This window comes from Suricata suricatta, chromosome 10 (genome assembly GCF_006229205.1).
Source record: "Suricata suricatta isolate VVHF042 chromosome 10, meerkat_22Aug2017_6uvM2_HiC, whole genome shotgun sequence".
NCBI classification, from domain to species: domain Eukaryota; kingdom Metazoa; phylum Chordata; class Mammalia; order Carnivora; family Herpestidae; genus Suricata; species Suricata suricatta.
Window position 1 is genome coordinate 6,175,275 of NC_043709.1, and position 27,996 is coordinate 6,203,270.

The 27,996-nt window shown below is 47.9% G+C and overlaps 1 protein-coding gene across 3 annotated transcripts in view; it reads left to right on the plus strand.

Moving 5' to 3' along the window:
- Window positions 1–27,996, plus strand: part of TCF20 (transcription factor 20) — a 96,359-nt gene that overhangs the window by 24,597 nt on the left and 43,766 nt on the right. For all 3 annotated transcript variants that reach the window (XM_029955747.1, XR_003914799.1, XM_029955748.1), the window contains one exon: window positions 21,025–26,712. In XM_029955747.1, the coding sequence (XP_029811607.1) occupies window positions 21,061–26,712 (5,652 nt within the window). In that variant the 5' untranslated portion in view covers window positions 21,025–21,060. Of the gene's footprint in view, window positions 1–21,024; window positions 26,713–27,996 lie in introns of those variants that run through there.

A 27,996-nucleotide genomic window follows, 5' to 3' on the forward strand; every position in this document is an offset into this window, starting at 1 on the left:
TCGTTTGACAGGTTGACCTATGGGGTTGGTACCTCCAATAAAATCAAGTCTTAATGCTTTGGTTGAGTGCATTTCTCATTGCTCTGCCCGAGAAGGCCAGGGACGCATTAAAATCTGCTTGTCCCATCCTGTATTTCCTTTCTTGGATTGTTGGGGCAGTACTTTTGTTTGATAATGTGTCGTTTGTTTGGATTCAGCTTCTATTCATAAATTCAGGATATGGTCAGTTGGTGTTAAAAGATCATTTTGCATTTTAAACATGTCTGCTTCACTAGCTCATGTGTCTCCCGTGTATATGTGAGTTATCTTTTCACATTTTTGCATTTCTTTGTGTTGAACTTAAAAAATGCTTTCTTTCAAAGGTCAGAGCCTTTGGAAGGAGGTACCAAATTTTGAAAACCCTTTGAAACATTTAAAAAACCCTTTTATGTTATTTAATAGTAAGTTGTTTTTATTTATCAGAAATGGTAACTGTTCCGTTCAGTCACCCGAAAAGGTGCAGATCAACCTGCTTCTCCGTAGGCTTCAGTGAGGTGAGGCTCAAAGCAGGGAGTGAGGGAGGGATTACAGAAACCTGTTCTCAGGATTAACTTCCCTCACAGATGAAAACTTTTGGTCTCCATCTGTTACCTTTGCTTCTGTCAGGAGAATTTATATTGTCAACTTAATTCAGCCAGCATTTGAATGCTTGCTATGTGCGTGGACGAGGAGCCCGAAGTCCCAAGCCGTGGGGGAGATAGACGGTAAACGAGGTCTCAGATAATGCGGACCCCACATGGTGTGTGCCCTGGATAGGAGCGAGGGGGAAGCAGAACTTGCACTAGACTTAAAGGTGAGGGGTATGTCAGCAAAACTAATATTACTCAGGCAGAACCAGCTAGAACAAAGGAAAGGCCGCAGAAGGTACACGCCGTGGGCACTGGGGAATACACAGAGCATGCATAAGAACAGGAGAAGGAAGGGACACACTCATTATTAGACCTGGGCTCAAATTCCAGCATTTCTTCTTCACTGAGTAGCTGTGTATCGTTGTGAGAGTTCAGCTTTCTGAACCCCCACTTCCCCATCTGCAGAATGGCTAATGACTCCATCACAGACTTGTTAAGATTATACAAGACTATAATATATTGTCTGGCACGTAATGTAAGCATTCAGTAAAAATAGCTGCAATTATTAGATTTCTTTGCTTTTTAAATGGTATTTCTTACTCCTTAAAGTTTGTTTATCTGTTTGCTTGTTTGTTCTGAGAGATAGCATGAGTTGGCACTGTCAGTGCAGAGCCTGATATTGGGGCTCATTCCCACAAACCATGAGATCATGACCTGGGCCTAAATCAAGAGTTGGACGCTTAACTGACAGAGCCCCCCGGGTGCCCCAAATGGCATCTCTCATTTTTAAGTTAACATGTTCATTAAAACAGTTCCTAGAAGTTAACTCTCCCCCCACAGTCCCACCCAAAGGACAGCTATTATCAACAGTTTGGTGAATGTCTCCTTTTTACATTCATCTCTGCACATCTTTGTTTTTTTGTACACATACCTTGGAGTTATTGCACATTTGATTCCGGACCATCACAGTAAAGTGTCATAATAAAGTGAGCCAGACAAACTTTTTGGTTTCTCAGTGCATATAAATTCCCTTCACACTGTACTGTAGTCTGTTAAGTGTACAATAACATTATGTCTAAAAGGGACAGTGTACACACCTTAATTTTTAAATATACTAACCATCATCTGAGCTCTCAGTCAGTTGTCATCTTTTTGCTGGTGGAGGGTCTTGCCCCCGTGTTGATGGCCGCTGACCGATCAGGGTGTGGGTTGCTGAAGGCGGGGGTGGCTGTGGCGATTTCTTTGAATGAGGCAGTCGTGAAGTTTGCCACATTGGTGGACGCTTCTCCCACAGATGATTTCTCTGTAGCACGTGATGCTGTTTGACAGCATTTTACTCACAGTAGAATTTTTTCAGAATTGGGGTCCATCCTCTCAAACTCTGCCCCTGCTTTATCAACTAAGTGTGTGTCCTGTTCCACATCCTTTGTTGTCATTTTAGCAGTCTTCACTGCGTCTTCACCAGTACATTCCATATCAAGAAACCACTTTCTTTGCTCATCTTTGAGAAGCAGCTCCTCATCCATTCGAGTTTTATTATGAGATTGCAGCCATTCAGTCCCATCTCCAGGCCCCACTTCTAATTCTGGTTCTCTTGCTATTTCCGCCCCATGTGTAATGACCTTCTCCATGGAAGTCTGCGACAGCTCTCAGTCATCCATGATCATGGGTTGGAATCCACTTCTTCCAAACTCCTGTTCATGTTCATAGTTTGACCTCTTGCCATGAAGCATGAATGTTCTTAAGGACATCTAGAATAGTAAATTCTTTCCAGAAGATTTTCCATTTACTTTGCCCAGATCTATCAAAGGAATCACTATCTATGGCAACTATAGCCTTTTGATACATATTTGTTAAATAATGAGACTTAAAAGTCACAGTTACTCGATCCGTGGGCTGCAGAACAGATGCTGTGTCAGCAGGTGTGAAAACACCAGTAATCTCACTGTAACCTCCGTCAGAGTTCTTGGATGACCGGAAGGACACTGTCACTAGGCAGTAATATTTTGAATGGAATCCCTCCCTTCCTCCTCTCTCCTTTCCTTCCTTCCTTCCTTCCTTCCTTCCTTCCTTCCTTCCTTTCTTCCTTCCTTCCTTCCTTCCTTCCTTCCTTCCTTCCTTGTCTTTCACCTGCATGCCCAACGTGAGGCTTGAACTCTCAACCCTTAGATCAGGAGCCACCCTCCCTACTGACAGAGCCAGCCAGGTGCCCCAGAATCCTTTTTATCTGAGCAGTTCTCAACAGTGAGCTTAAAATATTCAGCAGGCCATGTGAACAGATGTGCTGTCATCCAGGCTTTGTTTCATTTATAGAGCACAGGCAGAGCAGATTTAGCATAATTCTCAAGGGTTCTAGGATTTTCAGAAAAGTAAATGAGCATTGGCTTCAACAAAAGTCACCAGCGGCACTATCTCCTAACAAGAGAGTCTGCCTGTCCTTGGAAACTTTGAAGCCAGGCACTGACTTCTCCTCTCTAGCTATGAAAGTCCTAGATGGCATCTTCTTCCAACATAAGGCTGTCTCGTCTATACTGAAAAACCTACCGTTTAGTGTAGCCGCCTGCGTTATCTCAGCCGAGTCTTCTGGGTAACTTGATACAGCTTCTACATTAGCTGTTGCTGCCTTACCTTGCACTTTGATGTTATGAAGCTGGCTTCTTTCCTTAAACCTCTGCTAGCTTCAAACTTTTCTTCTGTGGCTTCTCTCAGCCTTCACAGGAATTGAGAGAGTTAGAGTTTTGCTCTTGGTTAGGCTTTGTCTTCGGGAATGTTGTGACTGGTTTGATCTTTTGTCCAGACACTAAAACTTTCCCCATACCATCAGTCAGGCTGCTTCACTTTCTTATCATTCCTGTGTTCGCTGGAGTAGGACTTTTCATTTCCTTCAAGAACATGTCCTTTGCCTTCATAACTTGGCTGTTTGGCCAAGCTTTCAGCCTGTCTTGGCTTTTGACATGCCTTCCTCATTGAGCTTAATCATTTCTAGCTTTTGATTTAAAGTGAGGGATGAGTGACTCTTCCTTTCATTTGGCCACTTACAGGCCATTGTGGGGTGATTAATTGGCCTGACTTCAATATTGTGTTTCAGGTAATAGGGAGACCCGAGGAGAGGAAGAGAGGAAGAGAGAAAGAGAAGGAGTGGTTGGTGGAGTAGTCAGAATACATGTATGCCGTCAGAAATGGGCATGGTTTGTGGTACACCGAAACATTTGCAGTATTAACATCAAAGATCACTCATCACAAATCACCATAACAAATATAATAATGATGAAAAACTTTGAAATATTGCGAGAATTGCTGAAACATACACAGAGACATGAGCTGTCAAATGTTGTTGAAAAAATAGTGCTGATAAACCAGCTTGACACAGAGTTGCCACCAACCTTCAGCTGGTTAAAAAAAATAGAACTCAGTATCTGTGATTTGTAATGAAATGAGGTATGGCTATATTTGTTTTGATTGCCATTGTTTCAGCTTTAGGGTGTTTGGTGTTTGGGAGGGAGGGAAAGGGAAGCCTGTGTGGCGTGCCTGGAAGACATGACTGGGGTATATGTGTATGTACTCATGATTAGGAGCCAGTAGAGGTTTTAGAGGTTGAAGTGACTTGATCAGACCTGTTTCAGGAACAGTGCTGAAATGTAAGTTGGGTTGAAGTCTTGTAGTGGGGAAGCAAGCGTTTTCTTAGCTGTTAGAGTACTTTGTAGATGTCAGACTTGTTTGTTACAGGCCTTCAACACGGATGTCCTAGTTGGAGAAATGAGGGAAGGAAGTCAAGTCAAGGCTGGGATCAGGCACCAGAGAGTGATGGGTGCACAAGAAATCCTGTAGCTCTTCACCAAAGGCCAGATCACTGATCTGAGCAAATTTTTTTTTTTTGGATCTGAGCATTTTTTGAAGGCCTCCATGAAGAGGTCAGATGCAAGCTAGGCCTTGAAGAATTGACTCAGATATGGGAAACATTTTTGGGAGGGGCAAAGCACAAGTCAAGAGAGTACAGGCGTTGTCTGAGTGCATGGTCTGGACAGGGATGTGGGCTGGCCAGGCCTGAGCAGTGTGGTGGGAGGGGAAAATTGCAGTGCCCTCACCAAGCTGGTTATTCCCTCTGGCCCCGATCTCACTACATCACACTTGTCTTCCATCTCTGCCACAGTGTCCTAGTCATGCCTGTATTCCCAGGCCTGGCAGAGAAGACTAGAACAGCTGCATATTTGCTCTTTATGGAAATTGTAGACTGGATATCCTGCTTGACCCCTCAAATCGGGGTCTAAAATAAAATTCTAATCTCCTCTCTCTCTGTTCCCCCTTTCATTCTGTTCTCAGCCAGCAGGCCTTAGGCAAGTCACCTCCCCTGTGCTCCCCCAACACTGTGTATTCACCTCTCCAGCCCATAGTCACCTCTGCGTACCTTTTGGGGATCATCCCGCATGATCTCCCCAGCACATCCCTGTCCAGCATGTCACACTCAGTTCCGGGGACCCCATGTTCCCTTTTGCCTTCTTTAATTGTTTTTTCCCTTTAAATTATCGTTCTCTAGCTGCTTTTCTTCTTTCCCTTCCTCTAAATGCTGGAGTGATTCAGAGGTCGATCCTGTAGGGAATCTCTGGACCTGATGTGGCTTTAAACCTTGTTTTGACCAAGTCAGCGCCAGCCTGGTGCACACACTGCGCTCACTTGTGCATAGACACAACTGGAACAAGAGTTTCACAAAACAGTTCTTCGTCTTACTTTGGGCCATGGACTCTGTTATTTTCCATTCTGTTCTACTTCTTTTCTTTCTTTCTTTTTTTTTTTAAGTGCTGTTCATGACCCACTAAATTGATTTCACAACCTTCAGTTTGAAAAACTGCTCTGGATGATCTCATCTACTCCTTTGGCTTTAAATACTATCTTTCTGTTGGTGAACTTACCATTTACATCTCCATCCCATCTTTCCCTGAGATCCAGACCTGCCGCTGTCTACCTGACATCTCTACTTGGATGTCCGCTAGGAACCTCAAAGCTAACCTGTCCAGCAAAGCACATTGATTGCCTTCCGCCTCTTACGCTCCCTGCCTCCTCCCTGTCCATACACGGTGCTGGGTTCGAGGACAGTGCTGGAGTACAGGCTGCAGAGCCCACTGCTGTCTGATAAGCTCGGAGGCCTAGGGCAGTTACTGAGCCTCTCTCTGCCTCGTTGTCTTCGTCTTAATAAAGTGGAGCGGTTGGCTATACCTTCCTCATGGGACTCCTGTGAAGACTGACTGAATTTTTACCTGCAAGGGACATAGAGCAGTGGCTGGCGTGTGGCTGGTGTGCGGCTGGTGTTGGCTGCTGCTGTTTGTCACCATTGTTGTGTCCCTCACATCCGCTTCTGGTCCATTAGCAATTTCCTTTGGCTCCAACTTCAAAATATGTCCTTTATTCGACCACATATCACCACCTTCATCAACACCACATTCATCTCTGCGGCCAGCATCCCTTACCCAGATGACTAAAATAGCTTCTTAACTCATGCCCTGCTTCTTCCTTGCCCCTCCCAGAGTCTGTTTTTCACAGAACAGAATGGCCGTTTGAGAATTGAAACCAGAGTATGTCGCTCTCTAGCTCAAACTCCTCCAAAGCCTACTAATAAAATCCAAACTTCTTACATAGCTTACAGGGCCCTTCGTCAGGACTTCTCAAACTGTAGCGTGCGTGAGCCCCACCGGGGAGTTGTTACACGCGGATTCTGCTTGTCTAGGCCCTCACAGTCTGCAGCTCCACACCTCCAGCCCGCACCCAGATGGCCGTGCTGCTGCTCTGTGGTCCCCACGGCAGCCCGGCCCTGTGCTGGGGGGTGGGGGGGGACCTTCTCTGGCTGCGCCCCCCTCGCTCTCTCTGCACTTGGCCTTTGCCATATCAGCCTCTCGGTTATTCCTCTCCCCAGCTCATTCCTGCCTCTGGCCTTGGGCTCACCTTTCCGCTGGCCTTTGCGTGGTCTCCCCCCAGCTCATTCAAGTGTGTGTCCACACTTCCCTTCCCTGGGTCCAGGCCATCCTGTTAACGTGCTGTCCTTTCCCTTCTGTCCTCTGTCCCCTCAGCCTCCCTTATTTCTCTCACGGTAGCAGGATCTCATAGTCCCTGGCATTTATTTGTTCTTTTGTTCCTATTTGCTGTTTTCGTGGAGGGTCAGAACTTTATGAGTCTTGTTGAAATCTGTATCCCTAGAACCTAGAATTAGTGCCTGGAACGTGGTATTTACTCAAATGTGTATTGAATGCATTTGAATATTTGTGTATGTAAGTATTTTCCCAGTGAGAAAGGGGTTCTTTGAGGGGACACTGGGTGGCTCAGTCCGTTAAGCGTCTGAATTCGGCTTGGGTCATGATCTCACAACTCCACATCGGGCTCCAAGCTTGCGGTGCAGAGTCTGCTGGAGATTCATATTCTCCCTCTCCCTCTCTCTGCTTCTCTCTCTCCCCCTCTCTCTCTGCCTCTTCCGTATGTACTCACTGTCTCCCTCTCAAAAATAAACTTTAAAAATAGATAAATAGATAAATAAGTGGGTCTCTTGAGGGGAGGGACCTTCCTTATGGTTTTGTTTTGAATTTAAGTTGTTTACCCTGAGTCCTCACTCTGGTCCACTCCTACCCTTCTTCGCCCTCAGAGCTTCAGTCTTCATTGTAAAAAATAAATAAACAAATAAATAAATACTTTCTTAGTTAATATTTTGCTCTGTGGCCTTTCCAACTGTTTTCGGCATATATTGTTTTGAAATTGATCAGTAACAAAAGAGAAGCTGGAGCTTCCGGTATCGGGAGGACACTTGGCCTACTAGTAGCGCAGTGTATTGTTCGCTTTATCGGGGGCAAACTCCAAGGCCACTTCTCTTCTACAGTTGAGGAAACTCAGGCTTAAAGAAGTGAGTAATTTGCTCAAGATCTCACCAGCAGTGAGCTACAAAACCCAATTCAGAATCTGACATGTCTGGGTTCAGAGTCTTGGTGTGCACTTTCCATTCTCCATGCTGCCAGGAGGAGGGAGCTTCTGGAGAATGGACTTTTGAGCTGATCTTCACAGAAGAGTCTAGGTTAATCAGGTAGTAAAAGTGGGCAGGGTACTAGCATTCTAGTCATGGGTGACAGCTTGGGCAAGGACCTGGAGGTCTAAAGCACACATGGGGAAATGGAGAGAAGCCCACTGTCCCTGGGAGTAAGAAGTGTGAAGGGAAGTCCCGAGAGGTGAAGGTGGAAATTCTGTTGGTGTCAGAAAGGCTGAAGGGTCTTGAATTCCATGCTGTGAACTCTGTCATACATTTTCAAACTGGTCGGGGGGAACCACAGTTTTGTTTATTTGCAAGATATGTCAAACACAGAGAAAAGCACCCAGACCTATGGCGCCTATGTACCCATCACCCAGACTTAACATCCTTCTGAGTACCTCCCTCCCTCCTCCCTCCTCCCTCCACTTAGACCCAAACCCCCAAATGCCATGCCTTTTTTGTGTATATTGTTTGTAAAATTTATCCGTATTGACACACACAGACCTAGGAGCTAATTTGGAAAAGTTCCCTTGTTAACTCATCTAATACAGTAAAAGGAAAAAGAGCTTCGTCCTACAGAATCTCAGGTTACCCCTCAGGCTTGTTTGACAGGTCTCCTTTAGGCTGAGCCACGCAGAGCAAAGGATTATATAGGCAGGCACCTCAGACTTCCCTGCCCCTTGGGGACCAGCCATTTTTTCAAGAAGCCCTGATTCCATTTAGTGAAGAATGACATTTGGAAATCCAAAATGGAATGTCAGTTTGGTTCCCTCAGATTATTAGTGTTTTCTTCCAAAATCAACTGTGTGTGTGTGTGTGTGTGTGTGTGTGTGTGTGTGTGCGCGCGCGCGCGCATGTGCGTGCACGTCTGTGATATTTGGCTTTTTCATTCACCTGGAGGTTTTTTTTTTTTAATGAATATGAGATGAGCGGTCTCACAATTATTTTTCTCCCAGAAAGGTAGCCTGTTATCCCAACAACCCTTTAATTTATTTTAATTATAATTTAGAAAAAGTTACAGTGCATGGTAGGGCAAATGTCTCCTGATTTTTCATAGTTTTCCACATTGTCTTGACTAGCTTTGTACAGTTTCTTTATATGAACTTTAAAATTTATCAAAACCTGTTGGGGGGGGTGCGGCGCAGAGGCAGTGGCACGTCCCCTTGCTGAGGGGGACGTGAAGGAGGAGGCCGCAGAGCTTGGAAGGTCGGTTATGTTGAGCAAAAAATGTAATTGATTAAGCAGGTATGTAAATGAATATTGAGAACAAGGGAGCCAAGTTTCTTATAGTCTGAGAGAGTTACAAACATGGAAAGATGGAAGGTTAGAATTACCCTGAGGGTGTTGCATTGGGATTGGCGGTATCAAGATGAACGTCTGGTTCTTTAACAGAGGAACTGCACGTACAGAAGTTGTTACAGGTGTGGGTGTTCACTCACGTGCATAATATTTCCTAGCCAGCAGCAGTGACATCCCAGTAACAGTGAACAATGCCAGCACTCAAATCTTTGTTTCTAAATATTATTCTCCTCTAAAAGGAATCAGGTGTCCTTGGAGAAATGGCTAGTTCCAGGGTTTGAAGAAGGGAAAACACAAGATGAGCCTGAAACATCTTGTGCCAGGAAACAAGGGAATGCTCAAAAAATGGAATGTGCCCAAAAGAAGTAAGGGCCAGTTTGAGGAGGTTTCCACTGGTCATATCTGGGATACTTTGAGCATCAAATAAATGCATAAATGGGTGAGGAGGGAAAGGTCTGCCTACTAGTGATGAATAGAGAACCACCGTCTGGCAACTCAGGGGGGTCATCAGAGGTGAATGTTTGACAGAGAACAAGATACTGGCTTAATCTCAGGATTTCTCCCACAATATACTTGTGGGTTACAAAGAGTAAGGTAGTCACTTTACAGTGGAGAAACCTGGCACAGATGGACTTGACCAGGTAACTGTGGTTGGCTCACCTTGCATCTCGCCTGCCCTGATGCACTGAAAAGAACATAGCACAATATCTGTGCTGCTGAGAACATGAGAGCTGGGTCTAGACACACAGGTTGAGGTCCATCCTACGGAATGGAAGAGCTGCACTCTGCCAGGGACATGGAAGTGAGGAAAACACTTGAGGAACCCATTCCAGGTCAACAAGACAGTGAGAAATGATAACTTCTGTTCCTGGATGGGATCCTGGACCAGAAAGGAAAAACAGACTGTTTGGGCAGCTTATCAAATTTGAATGGAATCTGTGGATTGGATTGGTGGTGTAGTGTGAATGTTGATTTTCTGATATGGAGGGTTGTGTGCTGGTTACATGGAAGAGTATCCTTGTTTTTGGAAATATGCATACTGGAGTATTCAGGGTTGATAGGGCTTCATGTCTTCAACCTGCTGTCAGATCAGGAAAAAGCTGGTGTGTGTGTGTGTGTGTGTGTGTGTGTGCGCGCGCGCGCGCGCGCGCGCGCGCGCACACGTGTAGGCTATGTATAGGTAATGAGTATGCATAGATAATAGAGCAAATGATATAAACTATTGTCACTTGGGGAACCTTGTTGAAGGGAGTATGTGAGCATTGTACTATTCTTGTACTTTTCTGTACATTTGAAATTATTTCAAATTTGTTTTGTAATACACTATTGAGATTTTGACTGGAACTTGTAGTTTTATAACATGGAGACTTGATCTCTTAATGATACTGGGTCTTTTTGCTTAGATACATGGTGTGTCCTTCTGGTTTGTCTATTTTGTTTAGTTTTGAGCTCTCCTTTTGGGCCCTTTGGGTAAAGTTTGCGATTTTCACCACATAGCTTTTGCCCACTTCTTTGGATTAGCCCACTTGTAACTTTTTAATTTTGTAGCTATTGTAGAATGAAACACTTTTTGCCTGTAAGTACCAACACTAATTGCTTTATGTGATCTTTTTGTCTGGGAAGGTTTAGAAATTATATACTCATGGAACCTTTACAGGGGAAAAATAAATTCAGTACCAACTTTTAAAGTCCTCAGGCTCAACAGGAGAAACCCACCAGGAACCCCAGCCTGCCCCTCACCCTGCTCCTGCTCCTGCTCCTGCTGCTTTTCCAAGAACTGTTGGCCTCCTGCCCCCAGATGAGGTCCTCTAAATTGATCTTGGGATGCCCCTGTGAATATGACAGGTAGCCATCAAGTGGGGATGGGACCTAGCCTCTTTTGGCTGAACCAGGAACAAATTTATGGGATTTCTGTGCAGTTCTAGAAGCATGCAGTTGATAGGGTGCTACAACCTCGTGGCTGTTTGAGATTATGTCTAAAAATAGGCCTGCCCACTGTGGAGTGGAAATCAGCTGTTTTTAGGCCTGGTTCTGAAAAGAAAAATAGCTCAGAGCTGGTTATTTTCGCATGTACACCGCGTGGGCTCCCCAGTGTCCGAGGTGCTGGTGCCAGGCGTCCTGGAGCAGAGATCCTGCCTGGCAAGTGCCTCTCTGTCCAGCCTGCTCTGGACTTGTGGGGTCTTCTGCTCCTTCCCTCCTTCCCCACGGGCAGGGAAGTGCTTTGCTGTCAGTAGAAGCAGATCGAGCAAAGATATTTTTGAGATAGTGTGAGGAGTGCATTTTTTTCACTGAGGTTAATTAAATTTTAAAGTGATTATTTTCTACACATGTGTTAATGTAAACAGAAATTAAAAGGAAGAAAATGCAAACCATAGTTATGCCACCATCAACAGTCACAAGGTTTTAATTTTGTCATACTATTCTCTTTGGCTGTGGACCAGATGAACATCTAATTTCTAGACCACTGTAGCCGTAGCAGAGATATGAATTTACAGGTATACCTTGTTTTGTTGCACTTCATTTTACTGTGCTTTGCAGACACTGTGTAGTTTTTTGGAGGGTGGGAGTTGTTTGTTTTTTTTTACAAATTGAAGGTTTGTGGCTATCCTGCATCAAGCAAGTTAATCAGTGCCATTTTCCCAAAAGCGTTTGCTTCACAGTGTATTTCTGTGTTGTATTTTGGCAGTCCTGAAATATTTCATATGTTTTCATTATTATTATTATTATTATTATTATTATTATTATTATCATTATCATTATTATGTTTGTTATGGTGATCTGTGATCAAGATTATGACTCTTTGAGGGATGCCTGTGTGGCTCAGTGAGTTAGGCATCTGCCTTTGGCTCAGGTCATGATCTTGTGGTTTGTGAGTTTGAGCCCTGTGTTGGCTGTCTGCTCTCAGCATGTAGCCTGCCTTGGATCCTCTGTCACCCTCTCTCACTGCTCCTCTCCCACTTTTTTTGTCTCTGTCTCTCTCAAAATAAACTTAAAAAAGATTATGACCTGCTGAAAGTTCAGAGGATGGTTAGCATTTTTTAACAATGTATTTTTTTTAATGTTTATTTATTTTTGAGAGAGAGAGAGAGAGAAAATACAAGTGGGGGAGGCGCAGAGAGAAAGAGGGAACCATAAAATCTGAAGCAGCTCCAGTCTCTGAGCTGTCAGCACAGAGCCCGATGTGGGGCTCAGACCCACAGACTGTGAGATCATGACCTGAGCTGAAGTTGGACACTTAGCCAACTGAGCCACGCAGGCACCCCCCCCCCCACAATAGGGCATTTTTAAATTAAGGTATGCACACTGGTTTTTTTTTTTTTTTTTAGACATAATGCATTTGCATATTTAATAAACTATGGTATAAACACAACTTTTTTTTACATTTATTTTGAGTGAGAGAATGTGCAAGAGGAGGAGGTAGAAAGAATCCCAAGCAGGCTCTGTGTTCTTAGTGCATAGCCCTACATGGGGCTTGATCTCACAAACCATGAGATCTTTATCTGAGCCAAAATCAAGAGTTGGTTGCTTACCCAACTAAGCCACCCAAGCACTCCTAAACATAACTTTTATAAAATGCACTGGGTAAAACACTCATTTGACTTGTTTTATTGGAACCAAACCCTCAGTATCTCTGAGGCACATGCCTGTATTCTGCTGCTCCTCATCAGAACGGACACATAACTCGCATTTCCCATGGTGCTGGCATCTTTGCGATTATTTTTAGTTAGTATGTATGTAGCAGTATTTTGTCAAGTGGATTTACCATAATTTGCATACTAATTTCCAGTTGGTAAAGAATTAGGTTCTTACTGGTAGGCCAGCTCAGCCCACCTCAGTGAGTGCAGGCTGGGCGCCCAGAGCGAGGTTTTCCTCTTCACTCTCCCCTGCCTCTTCTCTTCTTATAGATAGCACTAGAGTGAATATGTTGGTACTTTAGTTTTTTTGTTTGATTGTTTTGAGATTTCCCTAGGATAAAAATCTAGTAAGAATTATTAGGTCAAAAATATTAATATTTTAAATTCCAAATTGCTTTTTTTAAAGAGTTGTGGTACTTATGCTGCTTTTGTTCATTGCTTGTACCAGGCTCACCCTAACCTAACCAGATGGGATATCATCTCTCAGTTTTGGGCGGGGTGGGTGATGGGAATTAATAGCTATAAATATATGCCCCTGGTTTTTATCAGCATTAATTTGATTATGGTTGAAGATGGATATTTTTTTATAGCTTACATGACTATATTAATACAGGTTTTGACCCTCAGCAAATGTTTTAGACATGCTGGTGGGTTTCTTTTCCTCTAGATGACAGACATGCACATTCTGACTGAATTGGTTTCTTAAGCTGCTTTCTGGGCTTCTCAGGGAGCCAGTCAGCAAACACTGTCAACACCTCATCTTATTCTAAAAGCCTAACTGTACTGAGGTCTATCAGTCACTGGAAAAATCTAGACTCTGCACCTCTGCAAATAAGACATAGAATTTGAAATATCAAGTCACTGGACAAGTCTTTGTGCCTGATTGATCTGCTTAGGAAGATCCCACATTTGCACATATGTAAATAAATAGCATGGATATATCCAGGTACAAGCAGTGAACTCAGTTCTAGCAAATTTCAAGATTTCTTTTTAAAATGCTTCGCAGGGGCGCCTGGGGTGGCTCAGCTGGTTAAGCATCTGACTCTTGATTTTGGCTCAGGTCATGATCTCACGGTTTGTGGGTTCGAGCCCCATGTCAGGCTCTGTGTTGACAGTGAGGAGCCTGCTTGGGATTCTCTCCCCCCACCCCCCCGCCCCTTTTCAGCTTGTGTCATGTGCTTTCTCTCTCTCTCTCAACAAAAATAAACAAACCTTTTAAAATGCTTCCTGGTTTGTGAGTGTTTTGCTGCTGGTTCAAGGCAGGCTTCTGCCAGAGGGACGGTGGGGTTTGGGGAGTGACCATTCCGTATCTCACCGCTGTTTACTATGAGTATTTTGCTTCTTTAACTTTTCTGAGCCTCAGTTTACAAAAAGGAGCACTAATACTTCTTAGACCGCGGTGAGGACGAATCACATTAACATTTATGTAAAGCGCCTGGCACGTTGCAGGGCTGGAACTAGACGTGCAGTAAATAGGCGGTAGCGTCAGGTATCATAAATCCGACACAGGTGTTCATCAGGATTTTTAAAAACCTGGATTTGGGTGTTCCTTGCCAGACTTGTGGTGCAGTGACAGAACATGAGCTTTGGAAGTGAGTTTTAGAATATCAGCCCCAATTTATCCTAGAAGAGTAACTTTTGGTGAGTTACATATTTGGTTTTTGTTTCCTCATTGATAAATTGAAATCTATATAAAGCCATACAGTGTATGATACATAGAATAAATGGTAGTTATTGTTACATCAATAGCACATACCTTAGATAGTGGTTAAAGTGGATAAAGGATAAAGGTTAAACGTACTCCATTGTGTTTGTTGTTACTAAACAGAAAAGCCAGCAAATTCTCTGTTTTAAGAAAGAGTTGTAGAGAAGATCACGTTTCAGGAGCTCTTGAGGTTCTGAGTGTCATGTGACTGACAAAGTAGGAAGGAGATTTTGGACGTATGGGTGCTTTAGAGAAGGCTTCCTAGTGAAGAGCAGGCGATGACCTAGAGGGGACTGAGCGGGTGGAGAGCAGAAATCCAGTTGGGAAGACGTCAGGGGGCTTCAGGGCATGTGGGGAGGGGAACACTGTCAAGGTGTTGGTGAAGAAAAGCTGTCCCAGGTCCTGGCATAGAGAACTTCTGGAAGTGTTATTCTCTGTCAAGAAAGGTGAAAGCAGCAGTGAGGCTGGGAAGGAAAGGACAGATACGGGAAACGGAGAAGTGGCGGGGTCAGGTGACATCTTAAACACAAAGGGTTAACGGAGGAGATGAGTTTGCAGTTATTCTAAAGCTTCTTACTTAGGATAGCTGAGAGCTGGTTGTGGTCTTCCTGGAGGATGGGAAGTTGGGTCCCTTGTGGAAAGAACATTTTTGTCATTGAAAATGTGAGTTAGTGATGGCCTAAGAATAAATCTATTTCATCATTTTTATAGAAATTATTCTAGCCACCAGTGACGCTGCCCAGAGGCTTTACACGCAGAAGTGACGGTTCCCCCGCCACCCCCCCCCCCACTGGAGGCTTTGTCTCCTACCCCCACATGGTCATCAGAACCACCGCCAGGTGGTTGGTAACCACCCCGTCCCTGGCAGTCAGAACCTGGCACCTGCTTGCCACTCTGTTTTTGGTATTTCGTCCAATTTTGAACCCTGGACATTTCGTATTTGCAGCTTGGCTGTGCATTTTCTCTGACATTTCTAGGTGTTTTGTTGAGAGGAGATTTCTTAGTTCCTCTGGTATGCCATATTGCATGAAATAGAAGTCTCTCACTCCCCAAGTGATAATATTCTACTCTGAAATCCTAGGAATAGGAGCAGAACTATATTAGTCAGGGTCCTGTAGGAAACAGATGGCACACTCAAACTGGGTAATTTGAGGAGCATTTAATTGTATCATTCAGGAGAAGAGAAGCTTTCTGTTCCAGGTATGAAGACTGTGTGTGTGTGTGTGTGTGTGTGTGTGTGTGTGTGTGTTTAATTTTTATTATTTTTTAAAGAGACAGAGTGTGAGTGAAGGAGGAGCAGAGGGAGAGGGAGACACAGAATCCGAAGCAGGCTCCAGACTCTGAGCTGTCAGCACAGAGCCTGACACAGGGCTTGAATTCACAAACAGTGAGATGGTGACCCGGGCCAAAGTTAGATGCTTAACCACCTGAGCCACCCAGGCGCCCCTGGAGTTTTGATAGAGGAATTAAGGACTCACCCTACCGCCAGAAGAACTGGGGTTGAGGTCGGAGAGTTGCTCCTGCCCGTCTAGGGCCGCGGTAGCGCAGGGAGCGCCTCTCATGAGCTCACAGGGAAACCGCTGTGCACCCGTGTCTGCTGCCACCGCTGCCTGTGGGTAGCAGTCTCTGCTTTCCTTGTGTCTTCCACTTCTCTCTTGTGCTTCTCTTTGTGACCATGCTGGACAAGGGGCTATGGAAAGTAGCTCCCAGCCTCTGATCCACAGAGGAGGACTTAGAAGGAGGGTCATCATGACGCTGAATTGACCACAGTGCAGAATTGAGACTGTTCACAGAGAGTGGGCAGGGTCTGGGGACACCAGTGGAGACATAGAGTCTCTGGACCAGCAATAGCAGGTAGTGTTACTCTCCCAGGCCTGAAAGGCAAGAAGAGGAAGCAGTTCCTGAGTCTGGAGAAAGAGCCTGTTTCGGATGCCCAGATGGAGCTCGGCCATCGGCGGGCCATCTCAGCCAGCCCCAGTGACTGCAGGGTGGGAGCCCGGAGGACACATCCCCCCTTCTCACTCCCTTCCTGCCTCGTCCCAGCTGGACTGGGCCAGAAGCCACAGGGGCACTGGAGCCTCTTTGGGTCCCCACTCAGCCTCCTTCTCGGGGCCTAGAGTAGGAGGGAGATGGGTGAGGAGGGAGGCTACTGGGCAAACACAGTAGTCCACCAGGCAGGGGCTGTAACTAGAAGCATAGGCGGTGATTCTATCCTGAGACCTGAAGCCGTTTTTCTTTTCTTTTCTCTTTCCTTTCCTCTCCTCCCCTCCCCTCCCCTCCCTTCCCTTCCCTTTTTTTTTTTTTAATCATTTAATTATTTTTGAGAGACAGAGCACGAGTAGGGAGAGGGGCAGACAGAGAGAGGGAGACACAGAATCAGAAGCAGGCTCCAGGCTCCAAGCTGTCAGCACAGAACCCAACACGGAGCTCAAACTCACAGACTGCGAGATCATGACCTGAGCTGAAGTCAGACACTTAACCTACTGAGCCACCTAGGTGCCCCTGAAGCAGTTTTTCAAGGCAAGGGAGGAGAAGGGGCAGAAACAAAGTGGTTAAACCAGAACTGAAAAAGGAAGCAGGTGCCTGGAGAGGCCTCCGAGGAGGCAGTGTTGAGGCAGTTTGGAGACTTCTGTGGGGAAGGGTGGATTGGGGAGTGAGGTGACATTCGTGGGGGGGAATGAGGACACAGCAAGCCACGCCCTTTTCTGTGAGGTGACAATTCGTGGGCCCTGCAACGGGCTGGAGGGTGGGCCATGGGCAGAAGCGGTGCTCGTGGTGAGATTGGCATGCGGGCTCTAGGCTGTGAACATGAGGGCACTGAGTTTGGGACCTCACTAGTGCCCTCCATGGCCTGCTGAAACCACTCAGAAAGCTGGGAAATAGGAGAAAATCAGAAAAGGGGAAGTCAGGGAAAGAGAGAGTTGGGGAGAGAGGTTCATTGGCAAACACCTCCTGTCTACAAATTCCTCATGGGTGACTGGCTTCCTTTGGAGTGTCAGATTTTCTTTAACCACATCTGTATTCATTCGAGCGAGGAAATTCAGGCATTTGTCAGTATTAAAAATGATGTTCAAAACTGTATTTGCTTTTTTTATGATAGGATGGTACTGGAATGATCTCTATTAGTAGCTTATTTTATAATGCTAATATTAAAATTACAAATACTCTGGCTGACATTTTTTTAGGTCTATTTATTTTGAGGGAGAGAGAAAGAACCAGTGGGGGAGGAGCAAAGAGAGAGGGAGACAGAATCCCAAGCGGGTTCTACACTGTCAGTTCAGAGCCTGATGTGGGGCTTGAACTCACAAACCCGTGGGATCATGACCTGAGCTGAAATCAAGAGTCAGCCGTTTAACTGACTGAGCCACCCAGGCGCCCCTCTGGTTGACGTTTTTAATTGCTGGTATACTTGGTTTTCCTGTTGCTTCACTTGGAGCTCCTAAAACAGATGAACTTGCATTCACTTTCTCGTGGACCGGATACTTTGTGTATATTAAGAATGTTTACCTTGATGGGTACCCTGCAGGAGGTATTTGGCTGGGATTTTTTTTTCCCCCATCAGGTTCATAAACCAGAACTACAACAATAGGGAGGAGAAGGGCATCCCACAGGAGGGGAAGCTCCAGGGAAAGGCTGAGAAAGAAGGACCTCTGAGGAATTGTACCCAAATCTCTTTACCTCTGGAGACAGGGTTTTCTCAGCTGGCCTGTGGCAAGGACTGACGGGTGTTAGGCTGGTCTTCAGCTCTTACAAGCTCCTCCTAAGAAAAACTTTGGAGCAAGTGACATTGTTTATACACATAGAGTTTCAGAAGCCTGATATTATTTACAGAAGGATTAATTAAACAACATGTAAAAATTATTTGTTTGTGAAGAGAGTGTCTCTTGGGAGAACTTTCCATTAACCTACCAGATTTAGTTTTTTTTTCTTGGCCACCTTCGGTCGTGTAGAGGAGACCCCTGGCATTGAGAGCCAGGGTAGAGGCACAGTCACAAACAAGACGAATACCTGTGTGGACAGAATGTCTTTGGCAGTGCCGGAAATAATGGGGGAGGTCCTTGTAGAGGGAGGCAGAGAAGGGACACACTGGAATGTGTGACGGGACAGGTGGCACCTGTCACAGGCTGCATCGCGGATCCTCTAGACAGTGTAATATTTGGGACGTAGCCTGAGGGGGCCTGCTGCTCAGGAGCCTTGTGAGCTCTGTGCTCTGGTGTCCTCCTCTGTAAAACGAGGGTGTCCGTGCTGTGAGGGTTAGTGGCGGTGCGTGTGAGGGGCTGGTCGAGTCCCGGGCACTACAGTAAGCTATTGTCTGTTGCCCAGCAGCAGATTCACAGGAACACAGAAAAGAGCAGTCTGTTGCAGAGGCATTTTGAAGATGATGAGAAGCGGTTTCCTTTAGATTCTGAGATTATTTGTACTTGAATGTTTAAAGATGACTCTGGGTCGTGTGATTATATAATCAAACTTAATATCAAAGTAGTAGATTCTTGTCTAGTTATTTTAGACTTAAGATATTTCGGGAAGAAGTGGGCCAGCTTTCTGAGTTTGGAGTTACTGGCCATCTTCAGCTTTGACCCACGTTTACTCTCCAAAGCCACCTCACGGCTCTCTTGTGGATTCAGGTTGGGTTTTTCCCTTTGGGCCTCAGCCTGGAGGACTTTACAGGATTGCACGGTGTCTGGCACCTTCCAGCTCTGCTTTTAGATCGATCATGTTCTGTTTTCTCATCCTGCCACTTTCTCTCATCTCCCTGCCGCACTGCCACCTCTGAGTAGGTACGTTCTAGCCTAGTTCTCTAAAGCCTAGATCTTCTACCATTTACTGGTTCACAGAATGCCTGCCGCGTGCTCTTTAATGACATGAAGATTACAGCAAGCCACAAAGTGTCTGCTTTTTAGGGAGTTTACATTCTAGTGGGGGGAGAGATGACCAGTACTTGAGCTTATCTGTGTCTGCTGGGAATAAGTGCTGGGGAGAGCGGGAAAGCCCGGCCTCCGCTGTGGAGTTAGCTGCTCTTAATAGGATGGCCAGGGAAGGCCTTAGCGGGCAGTTGACATTTGCCCAGGGACTGGAAGGAAGTAAGAGGGGCAAGCCATGCGGCTACAGGGGAAGCGCATTGCCAGCGAGAGCAAAATTCTTCTATGGAGGTGCCTCTGATGGTCCCCAGAGCAGGATACCATAGGACCATAGCAGACAGTTGGGGGAGGGGGGAGGTCAGAGAGTTAATGGGGTGGAGATGGGGTCCCCAGAGCAGCTTCATTTGCATGAGATGGCGAGCGAGCGCCTGTAGGGCATGGAGATACAGATTCCAACTTACCTTTTAAAAGGATTGCTGCCTTACCAGCTAGCAAGTTATTGTCAGCTCTGCGAGCAAGAACTAAGAAAAAACTAACTTAATAAGCCATTGTAAGAAAACTTTGCCCTCACTTACCCTAACCTAAAGGTGTTTCACAATTCTTTTTAATTAAAAAAAAAAGTTTATTTCTGAAAGAGAATGCAAGCATGGGAGGGGCAGAAAGAGGGAGACACTGAATCTGAAGCAGGCTATAGGCTCTGAGCTGTCCGCACAGAGCCAGTCAAGGGGCTCGAACTCCAGAACCAGAGATCATGACCTGAGCTGGAGTCAGATGCTTAACTGACTAAGCCACCCAGGTGGCTCCCTATTCTTTTTTAAGTAATTGATTTTAAAGAGTTTTGAAGCTGTTTGGCCTTGTCTCACTCAGCTGACCCTGAGAAGGGGGCTGGCCCAGGCGAATGGCAAAAAGAATAAGACTGTCTCTTGATTGTCTAAGAAGAGTAGTACATTTCATGCTAATTACATCAGCAAAGATAATGCAAACTGTTGACCCAATCAGATGACTTTGGGAAGAGTCTAGGTCCTAGTTGATGAATTTTTATTTTCCTCTACATCTTGCACTATCTTGACTGTTTCAATTCCCTGTTTCACAGTAATGGCCAGGTATAACTCTGAATACTAGATTGGCAAATAAGAAACTATGTGGGTGTTAGAGGTGCTGGAACCTCTTGTAGACCTCCAAAAAGAATCTGGAAGAAAAGTCACTGTTGCTTTGGCACATGCTGCCTAGTTCTTTGTCCCTGGCGGTTAAAGCTAGATGGTTGGAGGCAGGAGTGCCTTGCACACAATTGCTTGTCGAGAGAGAGGTTAGGCCCTGAGTTTGTGAGGATGACTGCAGCGGTCGGAGATCCATACAGTGATCAGAGTTGAGTGTCCTGGGGTCCCCAGTCGGTAACTGGACATGAGACTGAGTTCTGTTTCTCAAAGTTGGGGAGGGTGGGACAGCCAGTGGAGTGACTGCCTCGTTGTTACTTGAGACTCAGTTCAGCCGTCAACCAAATAATAATGAAAGCAAACCAATAAAAGTGTTTTTTCTCACCCTCCCCCACCAAAGACTTACAATTGCTGGGTTTTTTTCTTTTAATTTTTAGTAATAGCACAGCCCCAATTTTAGCCCAGTTGAATGTTGAGGGCTGATTTATTTAATTCTGAAGAGTTTTTGTTCTGTATTAAATTTGTACTTACCCGGAGTGTTTCTTTTCGTTCTACCACAGACTTGTGCCTCACTCTTGAGGCCATTTCCCCACTTATTTGCATTTTCAGAAATGGATAGGATAAGAAATCAAAAGAGATGAAATTCAAACCAGTGCCCTTCATCTGGGCGTCTGCATGGTTGTTTCCCCTCCATCATGTAGACTTGATTTTCTCAGCACAGAGGAGACGCATCTCTGATATTTTTCTGTCTCTTCCATTTCCAGGAGGGCTGTTGGCCTGCCGCCGTGCTGCTGAACACTATGCAGTCCTTCCGGGAGCAAAGCAGTTACCACGGAGACCAGCAGAGCTACCCTCAGGAGGTACACAGCTCATCCCGGATAGAAGAGTTCAGCCCTCGTCAGGCCCAGATGTTCCAGAATTTTGGGGGTGCAGGTGGCGGCAGCAGTGGCGGCGGCGGCGGCAGCGGTGGGCGACGGGGAACGGCGGCTGCAGCAGCAATGGCTAGCGAAACCTCTGGCCACCAGGGCTACCAGGGTTTCAGGAAGGAGGCTGGAGACTTTTACTACATGGCAGGCAGCAAAGACCCCGTGACAACAGGAACCCCGCAGCCACCTCAGCGAAGGCCTTCGGGGCCTGTGCAGAGCTACGGACCCCCCCAGGGGAGCAGCTTTGGCAATCAGTATGGGAGCGAGGGTCACGTGGGCCAGTTTCAAGCACAGCACTCTGCCCTTGGTGGTGTGTCTCATTATCAGCAGGATTACACGGGGCCCTTCTCCCCGGGGAGCGCTCAGTACCAGCAGCAGGCCTCCAGCCAGCAGCAGCAGCAGCAGCAGGTACAGCAGTTGAGGCAACAGCTTTACCAGTCCCATCAGCCTCTGCCGCAAGCCACCGGCCAGGCGGCATCCGGTTCGTCCCATCTGCAGCCGATGCAGCGGCCCTCAACGCTGCCGTCCTCTGCCGCCGGCTACCAGCTGCGAGTGGGGCAGTTCGGCCAGCACTACCAGTCGTCAGCCGCCGCCTCCTCCTCCTCTTCCTTCCCTTCGCCGCAGCGTTTCAGCCAGTCTGGACAGAGCTACGACGGCAGTTACAGCGTGAACGCTGGATCCCAGTATGAAGGCCACAGCGTGGGCTCTAACGCACAGGCTTACGGAACACAATCAAATTACAGCTATCAGCCTCAATCTATGAAGAATTTTGAACAGGCGAAGATTCCACAAGGGACGCAGCAGGCGCAGCAGCAGCCGCAGCAGCAGGCGCAGCAGGCGCAGCAGCACCCCCCTCAGCATGTGATGCAGTACACCAACGCTGCCACCAAGCTGCCCCTGCAGGGCCAGGTGGGCCAGTACAGCCAGCCCGAGGTTCCCGTGAGGTCCCCCATGCAGTTCCACCAGAACTTTAGCCCCATCTCGAACCCCTCCCCCGCGGCCTCCGTGGTTCAGTCCCCGAGCTGTAGCTCCACGCCATCGCCTCTGATGCAGAGCGGGGAGAACCTCCAGTGTGGCCAAGGCAGCGTGCCCATGGGGTCCAGAAACAGGATTTTACAGTTAATGCCCCAGCTCAGCCCGACCCCCTCCATGATGCCCAGCCCCAATTCTCATGCTGCAGGCTTCAAAGGGTTCGGACTAGAAGGAGTGCCAGAAAAGCGACTGACAGATCCCGGGCTGAGTAGCTTGAGCGCTCTGAGTACTCAAGTGGCCAATCTTCCTAACACTGTTCAGCACATGCTACTTTCCGATGCCCTGACGCCTCAGAAGAAGACCTCCAAGAGGCCCTCCTCGTCTTCTAAGAAAGCAGACAGCTGCACAAACTCCGAAGGCTCCTCACAGCCTGAGGAACAGCTGAAGTCGCCCATGGCAGAGTCGCTAGACGGAGGCTGCTCCAGCAGCTCTGAGGATCAGGGCGAGCGCGTGAGGCAGTTAAGTGGCCAGAGCACCAGCTCCGACACCACCTACAAGGGCGGAGCCTCCGAGAAGGCTGGCTCCTCCCCAGCACAAGGCACTCAGAACGAAGCCCCCAGACTCAATGCCAGTCCCGCAGCTGGAGAAGAGGCTGCCTCACCGGGCACTAAGGACGCACCATTGTCATCCGAGGGCAACCCAAAAGTCAATGAGAAGACAGTTGGGGTGATTGTCTCCCGGGAAGCCATGACAAGTCGGGTAGAGAAGCCTGGTGGGCAAGATAAAAGTTCCCAAGAGGATGATCCTGCAGTCACTCAAAGGCCACCCAGCGCTGGCGGGGCAAAGGAGACCAGTCACCCGTCGGTTCCACAGCCAGAGCCCTCTGGGGGAGGGAGCAAAGGAAACAAGAATGGAGAGAATAACTCCAACCACAATGGAGAGGGAAATGGCCAGAGCGGGCACTCGGCGGTGGGCCCTGCTTTTATAGGCAGAAGTGAGCCCAGCAAGTCTCCTGGAAGCCTGCGCTACAGTTACAAAGATAGTTTCGGGTCGGCCATGCCAAGAAACGTCAGTAGCTTTCCGCAGTATCCTACCGGGCAAGATAAGGGGGATTTCACTGGCCACGGGGAGCGCAAGGGGAGGAATGAGAAGTTCCCTAGCCTCCTGCAGGAAGTGCTTCAGGGCTACCACCACCACCCTGACAGGAGATATTCTAGGAGCACTCAGGAGCATCAGGGCATGGCTGGTGGCCTGGAAGGAGCCACGAGGCCCAATGTCTTAGTCAGTCAAACCAATGAATTAGCTAGCAGGGGCCTTCTGAACAAAAGCATTGGGTCCCTATTAGAAAATCCGCACTGGGGCCCCTGGGAAAGGAAGTCAAGCGGCACGGCTCCTGAGATGAAACAGATCAATTTGGCCGACTATCCGATTCCCAGAAAGTTTGAAATAGAGCCTCAGTCATCGGCTCATGAGCCCGGGGGTTCCCTCTCCGAAAGAAGGTCAGTGATCTGTGATATTTCTCCACTAAGACAGATTGTCAGGGACCCGGGGGCTCACTCACTGGGACACATGGGTGCTGACACCAGACTTTCGAGGAGTGAACGGCTCAATCCAAGTCTAAGTCAGTCGGTCATTCTTCCAGGTGGGTTGGTATCCATGGAAACAAAGCTGAAATCCCAGAGCGGGCAGATAAAAGAAGAAGACTTTGAACAATCCAAATCTCAAGCTAGTTTCAACAACAAGAAGTCCGGGGACCACTGCCATCCTGCTAGCATCAAGCATGAGTCTTACCGCGGCAATGCCAGCCCTGGAGCAGCCCACGATTCCATCTCCGACTACGGCCCACAGGACAGCAGACCCACGCCGATGCGGCGGGTCCCTGGCAGAGTGGGTGGCCGGGAGGGCATGAGGGGTCGGTCCCCTTCGCAGTATCATGACTTCTCAGAAAAACTGAAGATGTCTCCTGGGAGGAGCAGAGGCCCAGGGGGAGACCCTCATCACATGAACCCACACATGACCTTCTCAGAGAGGGCCAACCGGAGTTTACACGCTCCCTTCTCTCCCAACTCAGAAAGCCTCGCCACCGCTTACCACACAAACACGCGGGCTCATGCTTATGGGGACCCCAATGCGGGTCTGAATTCTCAGCTCCATTATAAGAGGCAGATGTACCAACAGCAACAAGAGGACTACAAAGACTGGAGCAGCAGCTCCGCTCAGGGAGTAATCTCTGCAGCACAGCACAGGCAGGAGGGCCCACGGAAGAGCCCACGGCAGCAGCAGTTTCTTGACAGAGTGCGGAGCCCCCTGAAAAATGACAAAGATGGTATGATGTATGGCCCCCCGATGGGGACTTACCACGACCCCAGTGGTCAGGAAGGTGGGCGCTGCCTCATGTCTAGTGATGGGCTGTCTAACAAAGGCATTGAATTGAAGCATGGCTCCCAGAAGTTACAACAGGAATCTTGTTGGGATCTTTCCCGGCAAACTTCCCCAGCCAAAAGCAGCGGTCCTCCGGGAATGTCCAATCAGAAAAGGTATGGACCGCCCCATGAGGCCGACGGACACGGGCTCGCCGAGACCGCACAGTCCTCCAAGCCCGGGAATGTGATGCTCAGGCTTCCAGGCCAAGAGGATCATTCTTCTCAAAACCCCTTAATCATGCGGAGGCGGGTGCGTTCCTTCATCTCTCCCATTCCCAGCAAGAGGCAGTCACAAGATGTGAAGAACAGTAACACCGAAGATAAAGGGCGCCTCCTTCACCCCCCAAAAGAAGGCGCGGATCGAGCATTCAATTCCTATGCGCATCTTTCTCACAGTCAGGATGTCAAATCTGTCCCTAAGAGAGAATCCTCCAAGGACCTTCCAAGTCCAGATAGTAGGAACTGCCCTGCTGTTACCCTCACGAGCCCTGCTAAGACCAAAATCCTGCCCCCACGGAAGGGACGGGGGTTGAAGTTGGAGGCTATCGTTCAGAAGATCACGTCCCCAAATATCAGGAGGAGTGCATCCTCCAACAGCGCGGAGGCCGGAGGAGACACGGTCACTCTCGATGACATACTGTCTTTGAAGAGTGGCCCTCCCGAAGGGGGGAGTGTGGCTGCTCAGGATGCCGAGATGGAGAAGAGAAAAGGTGAGCTGGCATCTGACCTCATCTGTCCAACAAGCCAGGAGTTGAACGTAGAAAAGCCCCTGGCTAGGTCTTCGGAGGAGTGGCGTGGCAGTGGGGATGACAAAGTGAAGACTGAGACACACGCAGATGCGGTCACCACTGGAAAGGAGCCCCCTGGCTCCATGACGTCCACAACCTCACAGAAGCCTGGGAGTAACCAGGGGAGACCAGACGGGTCCCTTGGTGGGCCTGCACCTTTAATCTTTTCTGACTCTAAGAATGTACCTCCCGCGGGCGCGTCCGCCCCTGAGGCAAACCCCAAGGCTGAAGAGAAAGAGAGTGATACAGTGACGATTTCCCCCAAACAAGAGGGTTTCCCCCCGAAGGGGTACTTCCCATCCGGAAAGAAGAAGGGGAGACCCATCGGTAGTGTGAACAAGCAGAAGAAACAGCAGCCACCGCCTCCACCCCCTCAGCCCCCTCAGATACCAGAAGCTTCTGCAGATGGAGAGCCAAAGCCAAAAAAGCAGAGGCAAAGGCGGGAGAGGAGGAAGCCTGGGGCGCAGCCACGGAAGCGGAAAACCAAACAGGCGGTGCCCATCGTGGAGCCCCAAGAACCTGAGATCAAACTGAAGTATGCCACCCAGCCACTGGATAAAACCGATGCCAAGAACAAGTCTTTTTTCCCTTACATCCATGTAGTAAATAAGTGTGAACTTGGAGCCGTTTGTACAATCATCAATGCTGAAGAGGAAGAACAGACCAAATTGGTGAGGGGTCGGAAGGGTCAGAGGTCTCTGACCCCGCCACCCAGCAGCACTGAAAGCAAGGTGCTCCCAGCTTCGTCCTTCATGCTGCAGGGCCCTGTCGTGACAGAGTCTTCTGTTATGGGGCACCTGGTTTGCTGTCTGTGTGGCAAGTGGGCCAGTTACCGGAACATGGGCGACCTCTTTGGACCCTTTTATCCCCAAGATTATGCAGCCACTCTCCCGAAGAATCCGCCCCCCAAGAGGGCCACGGAAATGCAGAGCAAAGTTAAGGTACGGCACAAAAGTGCGTCCAACGGCTCCAAGACGGACACTGAGGAGGAGGAAGAGCAGCAGCAGCAGAAGGAGCAGAGGAGCCTGGCCGCCCACCCCAGGTTTAAGCGGCGACACCGCTCGGAAGACTGTGGCGGAGGCCCTCGGCCCCTGTCCAGGGGGCTCCCTTGTAAGAAAGCAACCACCGAGGGCAGCAGCGAAAAGACTGTTTTGGACTCAAAGCCCTCCGTGCCCACCACTTCCGAAGGTGGCCCCGAGCTGGAGTTACAAATCCCTGAACTACCTCTTGACAGCAATGAATTTTGGGTCCATGAGGGTTGTATTCTCTGGGCCAATGGAATCTACCTGGTGTGCGGCAGGCTCTATGGCCTGCAGGAGGCGCTGGAAATAGCCAGAGAGATGGTGAGTACCAAGTCCCTCCCCAGCTCGCTCTTCCTGGCCCTTCTGTCTGTGCAGCTTCTTTCACCTTTGCTTGTTTCAGCCCTTTTATTCTGTGTCACGTGGCACTTCCTCCAGAGTAAAGCCCCGAGGCCCAAATGATGGACAGAAAATGAGGGAGTTAACTTCTGTTTTTATCAGTAAGATGTGTCCCTGGGTTACAAAGTCCCATTAGTGCAGCACCGCAGACCCGAGCGAGCGTCGCTGCCCCAGCCCTCCTCCCACCTGCCTGCCTGCTCCTCTGCCGGTTTCCTGCTTCTAAGCAATGAGCTTTCACCGCTCTCTGTGTTCTTTATCGGTCCTCTCCCCCGGTTTGCAACATCTGACTCTGTAATGCTTGCGGAGTATACCACGGTTATATTTCCTTTCTTCTAAAACTCTCCATTTCTCTAGAATTATCAATTCATGTTTTTATGGCTTTTTTTGGACCACATCTCTCTGATGCAGACCTGACCATCAGGATGTTTACTCTGTAGGACTGTTGGGTAACTGTTGTCCTGGGGCGTTTGTCATCATTATCACTCACTTCTTTCCTCCAGTGAACGCTGTTTCTTCAACCCCGCGTCATCGCCTTTCTCAGCCTGCGCCCTTGGCTCGCACGGGGCATCATCATCCCTCAGGAGTTCGCGGAGAAGGGTGGTGGGAGGTGAATACTCTGAGGTCTTGTCCCGGACGAGAACAAGTCTTTTATCCCGTCCTCACGCTTGGTTGAGGTTTGGCTGGGTATTGAATTGTAGATTTGGAATAATTTTCTCTCGCTGTCTTTGAGTCCTGCATCCTGACCAGTCCTCAGGCTTCTAGGCCGCAGTTGAGGGGACGGAGGCTGTCATGATTCCAGTCCTCAGCGTGTGTGCTGCCTTCCTCCTCTGGACCGTTTGAGGATCCTCTCAGCTGCCCTCGGGGCGGGTGTCTTCCCTCACTGTGCCCCCGCTTTGCCATCTGTACCCGCCTGTCTTCCAGTTGAGGAAATTGGTCGTGTGTTGTTTCTTGGATAATTTCCTTCCTTCTCTTGTCTCTGTTCTTTCTGGAATCCTGTCAGTTAGGCATCGTACCTCCTGAAGTGGTCCTCTGGCTTTGCCTTTTCTCTCCTGGGCGTGCGCGCTCTCGCTCTCTCTCTCTCTCTCTCTCTCTCTGCCTTTTTGTTCTAATTTCTCCATGCTCTCTTCATCTGTTCCGTCTAACTTTTTTTATTTATTTATCTTCATTTCTGATATTCTCAGGAAGCTTCTCCGAACATCCTTCTGGGAG